This window comes from Lycorma delicatula, chromosome 4 (genome assembly GCF_047948215.1).
Source record: "Lycorma delicatula isolate Av1 chromosome 4, ASM4794821v1, whole genome shotgun sequence".
Lineage (NCBI taxonomy): Eukaryota > Metazoa > Arthropoda > Insecta > Hemiptera > Fulgoridae > Lycorma > Lycorma delicatula.
In genome coordinates this window covers 178,220,978-178,241,140 of record NC_134458.1, presented here as the reverse complement: position 1 = coordinate 178,241,140, position 20,163 = coordinate 178,220,978, and the positions used below count along the sequence as shown (strand labels likewise).

The following is a 20,163-nucleotide window of genomic DNA, read 5'->3' as shown; positions in this document are numbered from 1 at the left end:
TCATCTTCCTCATTAGAATACATATCAAATGCATTTTTGAGGTTGTATAAAAGAAAAAGAGAAAAAAGTAGGAAACTTAAATATTTGCTCAAATTAACCTAATGGTTCAAGCAGAGTAGCACAGTTATTTAGGTATGGTTGGATTTAAAACTTGTATGAAAGACAAATCTCACAGCACATAAAACTATTACGGTCAAATAAAGCAAAAAAGGGGTTACAAAATGCTATTGAAACTAACTGTTAGGGAAAAATTATAAACATATTAAATTTTAATAATTACTTGAACATAAAATGCTCTATGATATTTAACTATTTAATTTATGATCTGTTTGAACTACGTAACATAAATAAAAGATTTTCAACATAATAAGTCAGGTAATTATTTAATGTAGCTGGAAGATAACGCATATTTAGCTTGAAATTAACTGTAACAGTTAAATTAAATTTACATATATTGTATGAATTAGTACAAGTAGTTATTTCTTTTAAAATTCCAAGAACTAAGCAAACGTATAAAAAAAATATATGATGATCAAACTGAAAAATAAAAAGAATAAGGAAAAAATGGGCTAAAATTACCAAGAACAAAAAAAAAAATTACCAAAGACAAAAATAATATGTGAAAATTAGAAGCAGGAAATTTCTTATAATGGTTAAACAATTCCTCAATAAGATTATAAATAATAACAATTTAAATAAGACAGAATACATTAAGAAAAAAAAAGACTTAAAAGTATATAAAAAAAAATTAAGAATAATTTAGTGAAACATCTGACCTGTGGAATTGAATGACATAATTACAATTAATTACCCACTAAAACAAAATCAATACATACATCATTAAACATTATAAATTAAAATAACTAAACAAAATTTAAAAAATAAAACATAATAAAATACAACTGAGCATTACTTATAATAGGCATTCACTCTATTGTTTGATTCTATTCCTTTATTTCAGAGTATATTTAAATGTAAAAAAAAAACCAGTTTAACACAGACTTTTTTCTTTTTTTTTGTAGATGGTTGACTTATTTTTTTATGCAATCATTCACTTTTCTTTTTTCAATCAACATGAACTCAATTCTTTTCTAAATAATAAAACAGAATATAATAGGATTCAGAAAGAACAGCTGCAATATTAGAGGAATGGTATTTAAAAGCAGTTTTGAAAATTGTTGTATGTATCAATATTTATATTTCATTAAAAAATAAAGACAATTAAATATTTTATATATATATGTGAATACGGACACTCGGAAACTCTTTTCTTCTGTTGGATTATACATATATATGAAATATTTAATTAATCTCTTGGGGATTTGAATATATATACAAGAAAGAATAAAAATTTTAATTTTTTTAGCTTTTTTCTTTTTGTATTCATTTTTAACAAACTTCTTACAACTGTGTAAGAAAAAAGCAAACAAATCTGCCAAAGTATCCCTTCAAATTTCTTTAAGATAAAAGATGGTAGCTATAATTAAATTAATATACTGACAAATAAGGTAGAATCTTTACTAAACTTCAGTTACCACACTGGTATTTTCACAAAAAAGATTAGTTAAAAAAAATTATTCTGAAAATAGTTGTCTTACATTTTACACACTAAGTCCAAGTCAAGTTTGTCTCATTATGAATGAGGTCTCACTTTATAAAGAAATATATATTATATATTTCTTATACTCACATTATACAAGAAGTTTAATAATTATAATTTTACTAAATAAATTCTGATAGTTATCACTACACAAAAGACATCTTTAAAATGACATCTAACTAAAAATGGGTACCATCATTTATGCAGTATATTAACCTAATAAACAAAGTCTCATGTTGGAATAAAAAAAAAAATGAATGATTCATCCCAGAAAAAAAGAAAATCAAATTCAAAAACTTGTTCATTACTAATAAATTTAAACTACAAATATCACAAGTAATAAAAATGAATGACATGTAAAACAGAATATGTGATTACATTTAAGTCTCATTTATCAGAGATTTAAGAATATCAGAATATCTGAGATTCCATTATTTACTCATTTCAGCAACTACAGGCCTCCACCTGTACTGATGCCCAATTATTATAATCTTTTTACAAGAGATTTTTTGGATTGTGAAAAATACAAAGTCCATGAAAAAAGTTAATTACAATTTTTATTTTAAAGAAAAAAAATTCTTATTACTCTCTTGATAAGAGACAGTTCACAGGTGAACAAGGTGAGAAGTTATTATTACCCAAACACAAACAAGGAATAATAACCTACTTTAACTAAAATAACAATTTGATTTTCCACAAGGCAAAAACAGCTGTAGAAATAGTTTTTTTCCTAACTAAATGATGCCAACAAAGAACTACTACTAAGAGGTAAATGATGAAAAATGTACGGAGATGGATAATTTATTCTTAATGCATAACTACAGTCATACATTAAGAAGTTCTATAATTTTGGTGTAATTTAAATTTAATGTCATCTGTTTTAGAAACAACTTTTTTTGTAAACTTTTATGTTCCAAAAGAATCTAAATAGGATCATAAATTTCTTTACAGATTTAAATATAATTAACAAAACATTTGAATAGGCTTAAATTAACTAAACACTTACACGAGCTGAACTTTCACTGATCAGCGACTAAACAAATAGCCCAACAAAATTTTAGTAATTATTACTAAAGAATAATACTACATTATTTTTTTTAAGCAGAACTAGGCTTAATATAGGAACACAAGTCTGAGTAATTAAAGTTAGGAAACTAGATACAACACAAAAAAAATCATGGTATATTTTGTAAAAAATCTTTGATCCCTTGGGTAAGGTATTTTAAACTGCATTCTTAAAATTATAGTTTCATAATGCTTGAAACATTTCAGTTAATAGCATTCTGGTAAGACTGTAAATGAAATAAAGATGGACTATCAGTAACTGAGAACGCACTTAATAAAATGATTTCAAAAGATTAATTTCATTAAAAAGAAAAAGTGTAATTCTAAATGTACAAAAGTTCTAGAATTCACTCATGTTACATTATTTGTTAATATGTAATTAATTTATATATCAATATAAAATAAAATAAATTTAATTTTTACAACCTGAAATAATTTAGAATGACATTGTCTGCCTGTCATAAAAATTATATCATTAATATGCATATTATAATTTTCTTTTTTTATTTCTAAAATAAATTTCCATCTACATTATCTTGGATAAGTGGGACTTGAATGTAATATATATTTCTGTATTAAAAAAAGTTACAAAATGAAGATTAAGGTTATAAAATGCACTAGATTTTTTTAATGTAACTCTTTGCTAAATGAAATGTCTAAATTAAAAAAAAAAAAGCCATATCTTGACACATATATAATAAGTATTTGATTAATAGAATTGTTGATAAGGGGAAGAAAAGTTTGATAAAATAATTATCAAACTTTTCTTATATGAAAAGGTAACAAAAACAGAATCTTATTCTCTTAAAATAAAAGTAAAAGATTTTGAATTATTGTGTGTAACTAATTTCAATCCAGTTAAATATAAACTTTTTTGAAATAAACTAAACAAGAAACAAAAATGATGTAAAAAAAACATATTTTAAACTTAAAACAAAGTAATTTTCATTAGCATATTCAGAATAAATTCTGAATGAGAATAAGTTTGTAATAAACATATATATATATATATATATATATTTATTACAAACTTATTCTCATATATATATATTCTTATATATATATATATATATATATATATATATATATATATATAACATTACATACATATATATATATTTTTTTTCTTTCTTTCTAAAGTCGATCTTTTCAAGACCCATATCACCTCTGTACTAATAACTATTGTATATATAAAACAAATTCAACTTGATTCCAGCCAAGTACAGAATTGGATAAAATAAAATGACACCTTACTTTTTCATACAATCTCTAAAATGTAGAGAAACATTGAAAAAATAACCCGAGTGTCATTTCAGTTTATTCAATTCTGTACTTGCGTGGATCAAGTTGAATCTATTTTATATCAACTCTATATATATTGTACTTGCATGTTGGAAATCAGCTGTGTATTAACACAACAATATCACTTAAACCCAACGGTTATCAGTTTACTTTTTAATACAAAGGAAACAGATTATTTCCAACGACAGAATGACCTACATGAATAAATTTCAGTCATAAAAATATTACATCGATCAAAGTTTTGGAGACCTTTATTAATTTTCATTAAAAATTATAAGCACAGATTAGTAGATAAAATTTACAAGTAGTAGAATTTTTAAATTCAATAAAATATATGAATTGCATACAATCTGCAACTTATGGCAGATAGAAAGACTATCAAAACACTTGTGTGTTGTAAATATGTTCTAATTGCACGAAAGATTCACATTTGATGCCTCAATAGGATTTTTTTTTTAAAAGAAAACACAAAAATGACTTGAATAAAAGCCATAACATCAATATTTAGAACAATTAAATAAATAAAAACTATCTTTACTTATAATTTTACATCGATTACCTAAATATAAAATAATTAAAATGACAAGACCGATTATGTGTTACCTGCATACACAAAAGCTCCCATACGACTTCTTTCATTTGGTGGAATCCATTTCGCTAACATCGCATGCGTACATGGAACAATGGGTCCCTAAAATAATGAAAACAATAACTGAACTCCATAACACATAAATAGTAAAACGTATACTTTGAAAATTTGAAAGTTTACTTTCCATTCCAACGGTGGAATTCTATATATGTTGAATAATTTTTCAATCCTGTGAATTTCACTGAAAATTTAATGCAAATTCTCCCTCTCTGTAATAATGAAATAACCTGGCTAATGGAAAAATGCAGAGCTGTCTTGTGTCATATAAATCAAAATTATTTGTAAACTGTACAATAAAATCCATGAAATACAAGGGTTAAGGAAATACAAATGTTCTGTTATATATTCCATTTATATCCATGTAATAAGATGATAGAAAATAATAATTCATGTTAAGGATACAATTAATTTTGTGTTGCTTACTGGTACCGATACACTGTATGCATTATAATGCAAATATTAAGAATTGATTATCTGAATCAATTGAGGATCTGAATGTTTTGAAAATTAATTTTTTGGAGAATATATGACTGGTAACTTTACAGCAGAGTCAATCGGTATAAGAGCATATAACAATGATTACTTGTGAAATACTAAAATCATGATTTATTATCTTACAGCATATCTGAGAGATATTTCTACAGCATCCAAGAGGGATTGTAAAACTTACATTATAGGAACAACCGCCATATAAATAACTTTTTCACACTTTATAATGAATACAGTCTAATTTCTATAATAATTAACACCATACAGAATATTACTAATATGTTACCTAATATTACTTTAAAAATTAAGTAAATAATATTTACTTAATGTTTAATGTTATTGTCATACTTAATGTATGATTAATGTTTAGCCTATTAAGTATAATAGGCTAAACATTAATCTCATATCATGAGATTTAACACTCTGTGTTTTTCAGAGGGTCAAAATTCAGTAGTAAATAATTTAGTCCTACATACAGTAATTATGATTATAATAAAAAAATAACAGAAATTAATTTTTTATATTAAAAAATCCAAAATTGAAAACTAATATTGCTTACAACAATTTTTTATTTTCTGTTTCTTACTTTCCTACTTGGGAGAAATTTTCTAAAAACTAAAAAGACTGGTGACTTCACTATCATAATAAATTGCATTGCAATTTGAAGTTATTGTCGAAATTCATGCTTATAATAAGCATTAAATGAATGAATTACAGCTTGGAGAAGAGGTTGAATTAAACTAATTTTTTTTTTTTTAAATTTCCCAACACAAAAATGAAAATGCTATATGATGTGCTGGACTATTATCCATAAGTTACTTTTTAACAAGTGGTTACATACTGAAAAAACAAAATGTACATAACGTCAATTGTAAAAATGTTGAGAAGTCATTCTCACCAATTACAAGAGTTTTTGGAAGTTTTATTAAACTAACACATCATAAGAGAAATTTTTCTCTGAGAATAGATTTTCTTGAAAAGACTAGGGCGGAAAAAATTTACCCACTCAACATCTGAATCCATTGTCTAACTGAGGAGTGCCCTTTATGGTAACAAGTATAATTTTATTTTATTGTAAAAGTAATACACCTTTAAAAATCATACATTTTTCTATATTTAAAAGCAGTAGAAATACATTTTCTTGCTGTTAATTCTCACATCAAAAATGATAATTATAGATTGTGTCATCTCTGCAGGGAGAACATTTAGTAAGTTACTGCGCAGTAATATCCCATACAGTTTTTTTTTGAATAACCAAAATTTTCAGATAATCAATGTTTAGATATTTGATTTTCTACTGTATTTTAATCCAGTATAATCAGCCCTTGATTAAGCATACTTACTTATTGATGACTACAAACAAAAAGATAGTAATGCAAACAATCTTTATGATTTCTGTTATAACAGAAGTAACTACTCTCTAATGTAAATTTTTCATTATATCATTTGAACAAAATAGAACACTATCCAATTGACCACCATCAAGACCAAATTGCTATAAATGAAAACGAGACTGTAATAATGAGGATCATACTGGTGATGCCAATGAACTACTTGAAATTAAATAAATTGTACAAATTTTCTTCATAAAAAATTTCTGAATTTTTTTGTCACTTCAATGATGGCAAAAATAAGAGCAGATGAAGGGAAATGTGGTGTACAAATTAAAATAATTAATATTTCTTCTTTAAATAAGCACTCCATTACATCTAATAGATTGCTGTTGACTATTCAAAGAGTGTAATATACATACCAAAGTTAACTGAACTTCTATTTTCTTACCAAATTAAGCAGTAAAACAAACAATGTAAATAATCAATTGTTCTCTATGTGTATTTTATATATATATATATATATATATATATACACAGTGTGTGTGAGGGAGGCAAATATCAAGAAGTTTTTGATTTAGATTTCTGCATGCGATAAAATTAACAAAATATAAAGTGTACTACAATAAGCATTCATTATTTGTTTCTTGCCTAGGGCTTTTTCCATATTAACAGTGTTATTTACAGTCCTAGTTACACTTATAACTAGGACTTTTATAAAAATAAAACCTTGAAAATAAGTCAATAATATAACGATCAGATCTGAATACATATGTTATTCATTTGTTTAGATTTTCAGGGCTTATGATGAATGTGTTAGTTTCCACCTTAAATAGCTCCATTATTACAATACTCTGTTCATTATTACTATTTCTTTTAGAATATAAGAGAACAACTCTTTCTCAAAGTAAGGACTTAAAAAAAATAACAAGATCAACAAAATCCACTTATAAAAATGAAAACACACAAAATATAATAAAAAATAAACAACTTTCTTACCTCTCCTAAACCTTGAATAAATCGTATCACAATGAGGCTAAAGATACCCATTCTAGCCGAGTAAGGAACTAAAAGTCCAAATAATGAATTAATAAGCATTCCTACACCTAAGAAATATTTTGCTCCATATTTCTTAGCCACTATTCCGAATGGTATTTGAAAGAGAACATAACCATAGAAAAAGGAACTCAATATCCATCCTTGTTTTTTGGTATCCCATACAAATTCTCCATCATGTAAATTTAGATGCTGAAAAAATTTAACAAAATCATTACTTAAATTAAACAAGTTTTTAAAACATTTTTAAAATGGTAAAATATGATTAACAGTTAAAAATAGATTAAAAACTATGAATGATCTACTTTAAAATTTCTTTCAAAAGCCTTTCAGACCTAATTATCATCATCTTCCTTAATGACTTTCTGGTAGCACTGTTGTTAATTCTTGTCTTATAAAAATTTAGGTAACTTTTTAAGTATGTAATCGAATAATAAATTAACTGTCTTGCTAACTTTTTTTTATACTGTTTATGTCAAATTATCATGTTGTGGTTAATGTCTTTGTGTATGTGTGTGTGTGTGTGTACATATGCACACTGTTTCTACAAGGTTATTTATAAAATTTGACCATTACATAATTTTCTAAAAAGAAAATAGGTTCTGTTATGAAAACAGTACCTTTCCCTAAGTTCCTGATAACAAAGTGTTATAATAAATATACCATCGCAGGTACTGAATATTAGGGTACTTTACAGTTTAATTCCTAAGTTTTCTTGTTTCTATTCCAGGTTGATGTTGACCTGACTAAATAAGAAAAATGTATGCTCATTAAACCAAAATGTTTTCTAATCCCAAAAAAGGCCAAGTTGATTTCATGATATTAAGAGACAAGATCTCCAAAAACAATTCAATAAGACTTTCCAGTTAAACACATTGGAGCTTAATGTGGTTTTGTAAATGATTGATGCTTCTTGTGTAAAGTGATGTGAAAAGCATAAATTGCATGTAAAAATACTTCAAGGAGACAGGATCAATCACAAAGTAGCTGGTAGTGACAGAGAATGTGGCATCAGAGCTAGGTTTAGTTGTCCAGTCCAAACTGATCTTATCGCTGTGCCTTGCAAGAATTACAAATAGACTAACCTATAATCCATAGAGCTTTGCATATATATATATATATATATATATATATAATATAACAAACAAATTTTCAAACCAATAACAACACCAAATTTGTCCAACATTGTGGTTTTATTTTCCATAACAGTTTTGAGTTTTCAGTGAAGAATTAATGTAATAATGGCTATTTGAACTAAACCTAGTTTTCAGACAAGGTAAAGTTTTATATTGGTGATATGGTGAAAATACACAAGTTGATTCTTACATGGGGAGATTTAAATAACCATACGATTGTATACAAGACCATATGGAACAGTCAAAAAGTAAATGTTTGGATAAATTAATTCAAAATTAAGTATCCGTACCATCACAAGCACTGGATATGCTATCAAACATGAGTGAGTTTTTGACAAGCTGGTTTTCACTGCATATAATATGGTGAAAAAGGCTTGGGCATTGAATCCCAAATCTTTTTCAATAACATTCCTAAGACATTGAATTGGATGGATGACCCAATATTGTGGTGTTGCATACATATGACATAACTCCATTACAATCTTCTGCTGAAATTACAGTCTAATGAATGTAATTCAAGCGACAGGTAGAGTTATAATAAAGACTGCTACTGAAATAATTTCTCCCATGTTTAATTTCAGACCCAAGGGTACCCAACACAGCAGTTTACTAATACTTTACAGAAACCTGGTGAATTTTTGCAGAAAATATCTTAATTAACATCTGTTAATAATAGTATAATTTTATATACATATACACATGAGGATTGTCTGAAAAGTTTTGAGCCTCAACATGAAGATGGCAGCACTCATCAACAAAAGTTAGGGTATGTATTCATGCATGCGTTGAAAGGTACTCATTAAAATTTCAGCCATTTTGGACACTCATTTGTTGTTTGATAATCAATTGGGAGTGTTTTTGTGAAAATGGAAAAAATCTAATATTGTGCCGTGATTAAATATTTGCATTTGAAAGGTAATATGCCTATGCAAATTAATACCAATTTAGACACTGTTTACGGGGACTTCGTCCCATCATTTGCCACCACGAAAAGATGGGCATCTAAATTTAAACATGGTCATACCAGCTTGATTGGGATTGCAACCACCACCAATATCATCAAAAAAGTTCACCAAATGGTACTGGACAACCGATGAACTAAGGATAGAGAGGTAACAGAGGCTACGGGCAAATTGAAAGAATGTGTTGTCATAAATTAACTGAAAAATTGGATATGCGTAAGCTATCCACACATTGGGTGCTGCATTTGCTCACTTTGGACCAAAAACAGATTCGAATGAACATTTCCAAGGCCCTGCTGGAACAGTTTAAGCAAAACGAGTCAGATTTTTTGAATAGATTCATAACTGTACATGAAACATTGATCCACCACTACACTCCTGAGACAAAACAACAGTCGAAACAGTGGACTGCAAAAAGTGAATCTACCTGAAAAAACTGAAAACGGTTCCATCAACCGGGAAGGTGATGGCGACTGTTTTTGGGATAGTAACAGAATTTTGTTTATCAATTATCTTCAAAAAAATAACAGGACAGTATTACACATCATTATTTGACAAGCTGAAGGCAGAAATTGTAAAAAAAAAAAAACAACCACATTTGAAGAAGAAGAAAGTGTTTTTCATCAGGACAATACATCTGCTCACACTTTGACAGTCACCATGGCTAAAATTCACTGATTTTACTTTTATATATATATTATAAACAGAAGTATTGTACTGTTTATGTGAAAACAATTACGTGTAATGGCTTTTTAGAAATACAAATACATAGCAGATTTGTGAATACATCTGTACAGATCTCACTTCACAAAACCATTCTATTCACTTCCTAGCCATGCATTTTTAATCCTATTCATGTTAACATCTCCTCTTGTTGATGTCATAGTGATGTGCAAATGGTTAAATACCTACCTCTATATGCAGGAATTTGACTTGATATTTCAAGGACCAGCCAAACTAGTTTTTTTATTAAAACTACCAGCTCCTTGGTACTATCGCAGTCCACCTGTATGGTGGTTCTAATTAACAATATAGTATAATGGCTTGGTAATTCATGAATGTATTAAAGGTATATTTGTTATATGAATAGGGGTTACTGCTGTCTGTGGACACCCATGAAAGTTGCACTAGATATCTACAGATCTTCACAATACCATATTATCAGTCAATTTAATCTTGAATTACTACCCAAACCTAATTTACTACTGAATCTTAACTAAAATAAAATTTGCTGGTTACCAGATATACTTTAAACTCTGTCCAGAAAAAAGTGTTTTTTCTCTATCTAAGTATCTATCTCAGACTATTTTAAACAATTCTTCACACTATAATGGAAAGTTTCCCACATGAGTTTAAAAAAAGTCCAAATCGATTTGAAAATTGTTATTCAGTAAGTATATTTTTCAACCCCATCTTTTTAAAAATATTCAATAATTTTTTTTGTAACAGTATATGTTAAATTTTTGTTAGGTTTTTTGGAAAAATTAGATAATATGTGGTGTGGCTATTAAATAACAAGACTAATGCTGCTACAAAAGAACAAAGCATGTGCCAAATCCATACGACTGACAGCTGTGTATTGTGAAGCCTTCTCTTTCGAATGTTGCCACTCCAGTTTCTGTAGACATATTAGTCTGGTCATGGCCTTCATCTGGATAACATCTGTTTTTTTGTTTTGCCAAAAAAAATGATAAGTGTTTAATTAGAGCAAAAAATTGTCGTGAAATTTCATATGAAACTTGGAAAAACCACACTACTGATAACCCTGCATGTTTATCACATGCAGGGGTTTTCGAGTGGTTTAAGCATTTCCAAGATGGCTGAGAAGACATTGAGGATGATGTTTGCCCAGGTTGCCCTTCCACGTTAAAAACAGATAAAAATATTGAAAAAATTGGTAATTGATTCAATCTGACTGTCTGTTAACTATTTTTACGATTGCCGAAACTGTAAAAATTGACAAAGAAAAAACCACCTAAATTGTGGAAGAACAAGTCATGGGTTCTTCATCAGGTCAACACATCAGCTCACACTGTACTGTCTGTCAAGACGTTTCTAGCCAAGTATAACAACCCAGTGTAGACCATCTGCCTTATTCGCCTGACCTGGCACCATGTGACTTATCTGTTCCCCAAGGTCAAATCTGCATTAAAAGGAACAAGATTTAAGACTGTTAAAGCTGTGAAAGAAAAAGCAGCACACGTTATGAAAGAGCTCACAGAAGAAGACTTACAGCACTGTTTCTAACAATTGAATATTCACATGGACCGTTGTAGGGGTAGAGGAGAGTATATTGAAGGGAATAATAACTAAATATGTATAAATTTAAAATAAAATATTTTACAACATTAATCTCATTATTTAATAGCCACACCTTGTATAATGGTTTGTTGTAAACAATTGAAAGGAAAAATGTATAGAAGTTATACGCATAAATATTAACCTAGGATAATATTTACATTTACAATTCAGTTTTTCTTTTAATCTGGTAGGTAGAGAAAGAAACATAATTATAAATAATCTGACATGCTATTAAAATAATTTATTACCTGTCACACACATTCAATTATTAAAGGTTAGAACTTTACTAGTGTTAGTAAGAATTTCAAATGCAAATTACCACATATATCATGAATAAGTTAATAAATTAAAAATAATTTAGCACTGTTACATCAGTCTCACTATTTTTAGTCTGGTTTCTCTTCATTATCCCATTGTAATTGCATCACTTGAAATTGTAAAGAAAGGAAAACCCGATTTAATACCCAATTCAACGACTACTGCTACTTTCTTAAACTGACTTAAGATTTCCTTAAGATGAACATAAATTTATTCTCTATTAAATGATTACTATTCACTACAGTAAGTGACAGACTGTAAATAACCAGTTTCCTCATTTTCAAATGCATAAGCCCAAATCATTGAGATAATAAAGTAAATAGTTTAAATTTAAAATTAAAACAATTTAAAATTTTCATTTGATAAATAAAATTATTACAGATGGGAGGAGTAAGATGGTGAACTACATACCTTATAACCAGATAGACCCACCTGGAACATGTAAGAGAGTAATTCCTGTGAGTAAAGATGTAAAGTAAAGATCAATCAATTCAGGATTTGAATTGATTGATTTCCTATAATTTCCTCTTTCCATATCTTTCATCTCTGTTTCCTTGGACAAATACCATGGAAATGGTATTAATTACCATCTTAACTTCAACTGTGCTATCTTCTAGCAGCCAGTAGAACTGAATGAGGATTGTTTTCTATATAAGAGTCGAACAAAACCATAATGGCTGAGGTGCCTATCCGTTAATGTGAAGTTTTCTATCCAAAAATTTTTAGCAATAAAATACCAATGACTGACCAAAGAAACTGTATATACTTTTCATTTCCAACAACTTATACTTTAAAAAATAGATCCAATAGGTCAATTAACTGGACATAATTACTTAATTATCTAACCGTACACTTTACTTATAATAATATACAATTTTTGTTTTTGTTTTTTTTTTTTTTTTTTTAATTTTTAACAGGTGATGAGTATATTCTCTAAAAAACTAATACGCTAAGCAAGTTACATAATAAAGAGCTTACTCTATAATTCTATTTTTGTGGAGAGTAAAATTATATATAATTTAATTACAATAAAAGGTTCAATGTGTAAAAAACAATTATATAAACAACAATATTGTCTTGAAAATGTATGTTTATTTTTAGAAAAGAAATCCAGTTCTACAGGCTTTAACAAAGGAAAGGAATGGTGCACAAAAATCTATAGAATAAAATTAATATGGATACTACTATTACCACTGTCATGACCACCAACACAATAAGAAACTTAAATGTAAATGTAATGAGTAATTTTATAAGAAAAGGAATTCATAAATTGAAAAAATATTAGTTTAAATTAAAAAAAATGTCTAATTTTTTAACATTAATTTCTATGATTTTTAACTACTGTTTTTTTTAAAGTACGGGAAGCTTTTAATCTTGAGAATGGCTATTCAAATTTCAGGAAAGATTTCAATCTTATTTCAGGTCATCTTATAACAATTTTTTTGGTTTTGCACGTAACATACATATAAATTGGGTTGGTGAATTTTAATATTTCCTTTATTCCTTGTGTTATAATTACAGATATGCATATTCCTTTCCAGGCTAAAATGTTACATAAAAAACAAAAAACCATGAACTATTAATAAACTTAGTTAAATGGACACTTCCATATCTAAAATGTGGAAAAATATATTCATAATAAAGTAGTTATTTAATTTTTTACTATTCAATCTACCAATTCTTCTTCAAGCAAATATAAAAGATGATACTTTCCCACTTAATTTTTTTACAAATTTATCAAACAAGTGATTTTATAGATTTGAAAATGAAGAAATTTACTGTTAAGATTTTCATCTAACAAATAGTGGTTGATTTGTATATATTTATGTACAATCTTTACTTTAACTCAAAATATTTATTCTGAAATACAATAAACATCTCTTTTAAAATTTTTTTTTTTTTTCATTTTTACTTAAACATGTATACTCTCAGTGTAAATTTATCTTATAGTTTTTAGCGAGTTGTTAGCTTTCACCTGAAAAGATGATTGATATAATATCTCAATAAATGATATGACTACCCTGGATAATGAAAACTGGAAATAAAAATATCCCAACCTTTACTTTTCTCTTTATTTATTTTCTCTTTAGTAATTATTTATTAATCAAATTATCACCCACTTATTTCAAATTACTTTTAATGGCTGACCCATTCTCTTTGCTGAGGAGCAAATTGTAGATAATTTATCATATTCTAAAATTCCTTTATGTTTGATGTTTCCTTATTGGTCTTGCTCAAAAAATTTATCAAGGAATTATATGATAAAAAATCTGTTGCTGATATAGCATACTGAAAGACTTTGAAATTATAAAATTTATAAAGTCTGTGGTATTTTTATACAAACTAATCGCTTTTTAAATACAAGAATTATCTTAAAAGTAACAACCATTCCACTGATTGCGCGTACCTGCAGTTTCATTTACATTTGAGTTAAGTTTTAAAATAATAAAACAATTGTTATTGTTATAAACATTAAAATTTGGACAAACAGATTTTATTTTCGATTAGAATGTTTTTTTTTGTTCTTTAATTGATTAGGAATAATGGTAGGAAGCTCAGCTTTACCACAAACATTAATTTGAAGTTTTGTGTCTAGAATATAAAACAGAAGATGCCCTGTTAAAAGTTGTGACAATGGCACCACAGAATGAATCAGAGTAGCTGACTCTAACAGCACTGCCCAAGAAAGCAGGAATAAAGAATAAACAATAAACAAACAGGAGGAATAATGGGAAGCAACCTTGTTAACACATTTTCATCAGCCTTTAACGGCAGACTTAACTCAGGCAATACCAAATCTTGCACTCTGTTCACACCTGCATTCATAATTTTTATTTTTAAATGCCCCCTTCTAGTTATCATTCACATTTTTTGCCAGTCTTTGAATCTCCTATCCCACTCAAAGATACTTGACTTTTTCACAGCATCTATATATACTACTTTTTTCAGCTTAAATATTTTAGCAACAGTTTTGTTGATTTTCATACAAAATTTAATGTAAAGGCACTGCTCTAAATTTCAATCACTAATTTTTATGAGAAAGTTTATAATCACATATATACTGTTATAACATTACACAACTAACAATCTATTGACTTGTAGTTTACACACACATCAACTGAAAAAGATATAAACATATGATTAATCAAATGTCTCTAACCAAATCACCACATGGACAACACTATTCGGCTGTTAAATTGTCACATTTAATAATATGTAGTTAATACATGTATTTGTCCTATTTCTATCGAGACAGTCCAGATTGATTCAGTCATTGAGTAGAGTTTCTATATTTAATCTTTAAATCTGTGGTTATATGTTTATTTAAACATGGTGAAACAACTACAATTTAATTTTTTTACTCCAGAATTATGAGTTTATCAATAAATGTTTGTTGGGTTTTCATTTGACTGTGCTTGTACTATTTGTCACTAGGCTTTTTTCTTGTATTTTATCTAATGTGCCAATAAGTGTATGTTGTTTAAAATATAAATTTATTAAACTATATAATTGCTTATTATCTTTTATAGATAAAAATTTATATAATTTTATTGATTATAAGTTATTACCATTATTATCGGTGCAAAAAAATTTAACTTAACTCAAAGCTGCACAGCCCTGATTCAAATCCAATTATAATGGTAGTAGTTACTTTTACTGGATGTGAATACTCATGTTACAAGTTTACTTCAGGTACTGGGAACTAATTAAACAGCACTGCATCAAAAAACATCGTTCTGACTGAATGAGAGACCAATCATCCAAACTGTAATTAATTTGCAGCCTACAGCAAGACAGTATAATTTCAGTAGTAAATTTAATATTCTAATAAAATCTTAAGTTTTCATTTCATTATAAAAAAAATTTCTAAATATTATTTTAAGGTCATTAGATTGATCTAAGATTTCCATTTTTAGAATCAAAGCAAACTCATTATAGAATAATCTAAAACATAAATGAGATTTACTTTCAAACAACTCATTAAAAAGATTACGTGTTAAAATAATAAATTACAGTTTTATCAAACTAGTAATAAAAAATAATGATAATAAACTGTTACTGTTTTGTTATTATTTATGTATTATAGAAGATAAAATACAAATTCAAACTACTTACAGCATCTGTTTTATTTTTATATGTTATTTCACCACATTCATCATCAACAACCGATGGATCTTTAGGCAAAGCAGTCTGATTAACCATAGCTACAATAGCTACTGACATATTTGTTCTCATAATATACGCATTTGCCATACCAAGAAATAAAAGGAATGTCACCGTATGTCTGGTTCCAAACCATGCTGTAACAGTAAAAAAATACGTTATTAATTTAAATAAAGGAAAAACACAATAAAACATATAAATGTAAATCAATACATGTAGTAAAAAAATATGTAAAATAAAACAAAAAAAGAAAGAGAAAAAGATAATAGTAGTAGTAAATTCAATCACAAAAAAGATTAAATCTATTACTGATCATTACAATCATAACCTGCATGTATTACATCTGCAGATATTCAAATATCAGTAAAGAAAATTAAAGAATAATCAGTAATAAAATTGTAAACATGTTTTACTTTTGAATATGAAATGCTTAGTCAATATTTATCTTATAAAGATGTTTAATACAGTAATAACAAAGTTAAACTTCAAATAATTCCAATAATATATATATCTTTTTTTGTTTGTAATTTTCCACATCTAATAAAGATTTCAATTAAATTTTGTTCAAGATCACTTTAAATTTATCTGCTTCATTCTATTTTTTAACTTCTTATAAACCGTAATCATGTACACTATTCTACTATAATATTAACACCAACCCTGGAAATAAGAATATACAACCTTTTAACCTGAAATTTATTTTATAATATTATAACATTACCAACAAATAATTCTCCCTTTAGTAAAAATAATAAAAATGTAAATTATGTAATAAAAATAGTTAATCTCTTCGAACCAAAAGGAACAAAATTAACTTCTTTTTGTTTTACAGTAATTGTAATCATCTGAGAAGGCAATCATCACATGCCATTACACAATGGTTTCTCTAGTACTCTATTAATTCCGCCTCAACCTACAGCCAGTTGTGCAACTACCCATTCATTATTAACAAAATATTAGTAATACTTTTTAGGCTAATTTGCTTTGTCGCATTGTAAGTTAATTTAATAAGAATATACATACCATGTTAGGAATGGTAATGTAATAACTGGATGAATTACAAAAAAAGGAATAACTGAATTTATTTTTCTTTTTAATATTTAAAATGCGAACAGTCTAATTATCTACATAAAAAATAAATAAGCAAAACAGAAAGCCGTTCTTTGGAATTATGGAAAAATATACAAAATTTTATTAAAAAAACAGAAAGCAACTTAGGCCTTTTTAGTCAAAATAATAAAACAAATCTTTAAACCATCAAATGTAATAATTGGAAATAACAATTATGGGTTGGAAAGATACCACAAACAAAGTGAGAATAAATTAAACATGATGGAAGTAAAATTTAAGTGAGAAATAACTAAATAAAAGAACAAAAATTTTGAAAATATAAATTACATAATTTTTAAAATAAATACACAAATACATATATAAGTACAACCACAGAAGAAATTTTAAGGGCTACCACAAAATAAAATATTGAAAAACTAATTGCAATTTACAAACAAATTAGTTCATACGTATTAAAAAATTAATTCTGAGTAACAAATGCAAGGTGGTAAAACAATTGAAAAACATAACTTGTGCAAACCTGCCTTAATTGATAATAATTAGGATAAAATACTATAATTTTTTAAAAATTTTTTATATACTGACTGTATAAAACATTATCATGAAGAGTAGGCCCAAGATATTAATTCTCCGGTTTTCAAAGTTACACAGTAGTTACAGCCGCCTATATTATAATAATAGGTATAAACAATAAAAACATTTGCTTATTTATTTATTATAATTAAACGTCAATTGTAATTAAAGCATGCATTTAGTAAATTTAAATTTGATTAAATATTTATTCTCATTAACAATTTAATTTAATTCAATATTACTTATTATACCTCTCCGAAAGATCGGCGTTGGGTAGTTCCGCCGAGGGAGAGGTACGGATCAAATTGAGTTGCGATGTTCCACAGGGTTCAGTGCTGAAAAAGCAATGAATCCTGTGAAACATTGCAGTGTTGGCCCCAGGCTGGAGCCAACACTGTGGAATATCGCGTATGATGTAAGTCCAGTCTATCGCGCTTCCCGTTGGGGCAACCTTTACCGGGTTCGCCGACAACTTGGCACTCGTGATAACGGTGAAGTCGGGGGTGACGGACGCTGGGAACGAGGCGATAAAAATTATTTTTCGCGCCTGCAGGAGATCGGGCGTCACTTTTCGTCGGAAAAGACCTAAGTGATCGTAGTCTCGGGTAGGCGTAAGCTAACCCCGATTTCATTAAGAGTCGGTACCACGACAAGGTGATTATGCATTTCGCAGCACCTGTTTGGGCAAACAGACTGCGGTATAAAAGCTACCGTGATATTTTGTTGCGGGCTCAGCGTCTCCTGTTACATACTGGGACCGGGGGGGGGGGGACTACTATTTCAGGTGAGGCAGTTCTAGTTATTACGGATGTTACAACTAATTGACGTCCGTCCTTGCGTAGGAACGTCAGTTAGGTTACAGTGAAAAGAAGTCGAGTGAACTGACTGCGCAGCATATTCGGGAAATAGAGCAGGAAAGTTTTGGTATTTGGCAAGACAGGTGGAATGAGATGAAAAATGACGGTGTACGCACGGTCTCTTTCCAGACAAAAGGGCGTTGGGAGAGGTCGCGTGGTTCTCCCCGAACTGGCATTTGGCTCAGTTCCTTTATGAGTATGGCGCATTTCGGGACAGGCTGGCTCGATTTGGCTAGACTGACTCGGGTCAATGTTCTCAATGCTTAGTATTGGATGATGCATATCATGTACTGTACGTCTGCTCAAAATATGAGTTAAGGCGTGCAGAGGTGGTCAGGGAGCTTGAGGGTATTGGTTCAAGTTTGGATCTGCAGGCTAACTGGAAAGTTAAAGATGAGTGGCGCAATATTCAAAGATTTTTAAGGTTTTTGGGGCTCGAAAGGACCGCAGAGGTTAATGTATCCTGAGTATCCGTTAAAATACTCAAACGGGTCCCTACCCGTTTGAGTATTTTTCCGTCAGAGTAGGCGCATTCGGAAATTGTGCCCGGTTGTTTGGTGGGTATGTTCGTGGGTTGATTGGTAATTTTGGTTATTTTGGTATGGCAGGTCAAAACTGCGATGTTGCGAACAATTTTTGAGGGTATGAGATTAATATTTTGTTATAGCTCAATTTATACATTTTTTTTTGTTATCAGTTTTTTTTTGAATCGATTAAGTAGTTTGAAAAATATCTTTTGTTAGTTGATGGGTTTTAACACCGATGGAAACGTCTTTCGAGACATTTGCATCAGCGCCATCCTGATGAGTGAAATATGTAATCAGGTACTGAGGGTTTAGAAAATGACCTCCGGTAAAGCCCATCAAGGCAAGGAATGGAGAGAGTGGTGTGGTACGTCACAAGGCGGGTGTTTTCCCCCACGGGGGTCAGGATGGTAGTCCACCCCACCTCTGCAGTGAAATACCTTGGAGTGTGGATAGACAAGAACGCTTCGTTCCATAGGCAAGTTGAAGAAGTGACGGTTAAAGCCGAGGAAACGGTGCCCCGATCGGTCGGACAATGGCCAACATCGGGAGTCTTGGCCCGCACATCGAAGCGGAGGGTCTTGTCCCAGCAGATGCTCTTGAAAGTACTGTGTGGAGCCCGTCTGCTACATCGCGCTGTCTCCCTTCGGGTATGCTGCGGTTACAGAACCATCTCAGGCGATGCCACCGGCGCAGTGGCCGGACTTTGCGCCCCTGGATTTCCTCGCCCAGAAGAGGGAAGAGATGCACAGGTGAGTGAGATGG

General features: G+C 29.0%; 1 protein-coding gene across 3 annotated transcripts in view; it reads right to left on the bottom strand.

Annotated features, from left to right (window-relative positions):
- Picot (putative inorganic phosphate cotransporter protein picot) overlaps nucleotides 1-20,163 on the bottom strand; it is a 385,272-nt gene that overhangs the window by 34,885 nt on the left and 330,224 nt on the right. For all 3 annotated transcript variants that reach the window (XM_075364767.1, XM_075364765.1, XM_075364766.1), the window contains exons 2-4: nucleotides 16,326-16,510; nucleotides 7,436-7,684; nucleotides 4,571-4,658 (exon numbers count right to left, since the gene is read on the bottom strand). In XM_075364767.1, the coding sequence (XP_075220882.1) occupies nucleotides 4,571-4,658; nucleotides 7,436-7,684; nucleotides 16,326-16,510 (522 nt within the window). The remainder of the gene's footprint in view (nucleotides 1-4,570; nucleotides 4,659-7,435; nucleotides 7,685-16,325; nucleotides 16,511-20,163) is intronic.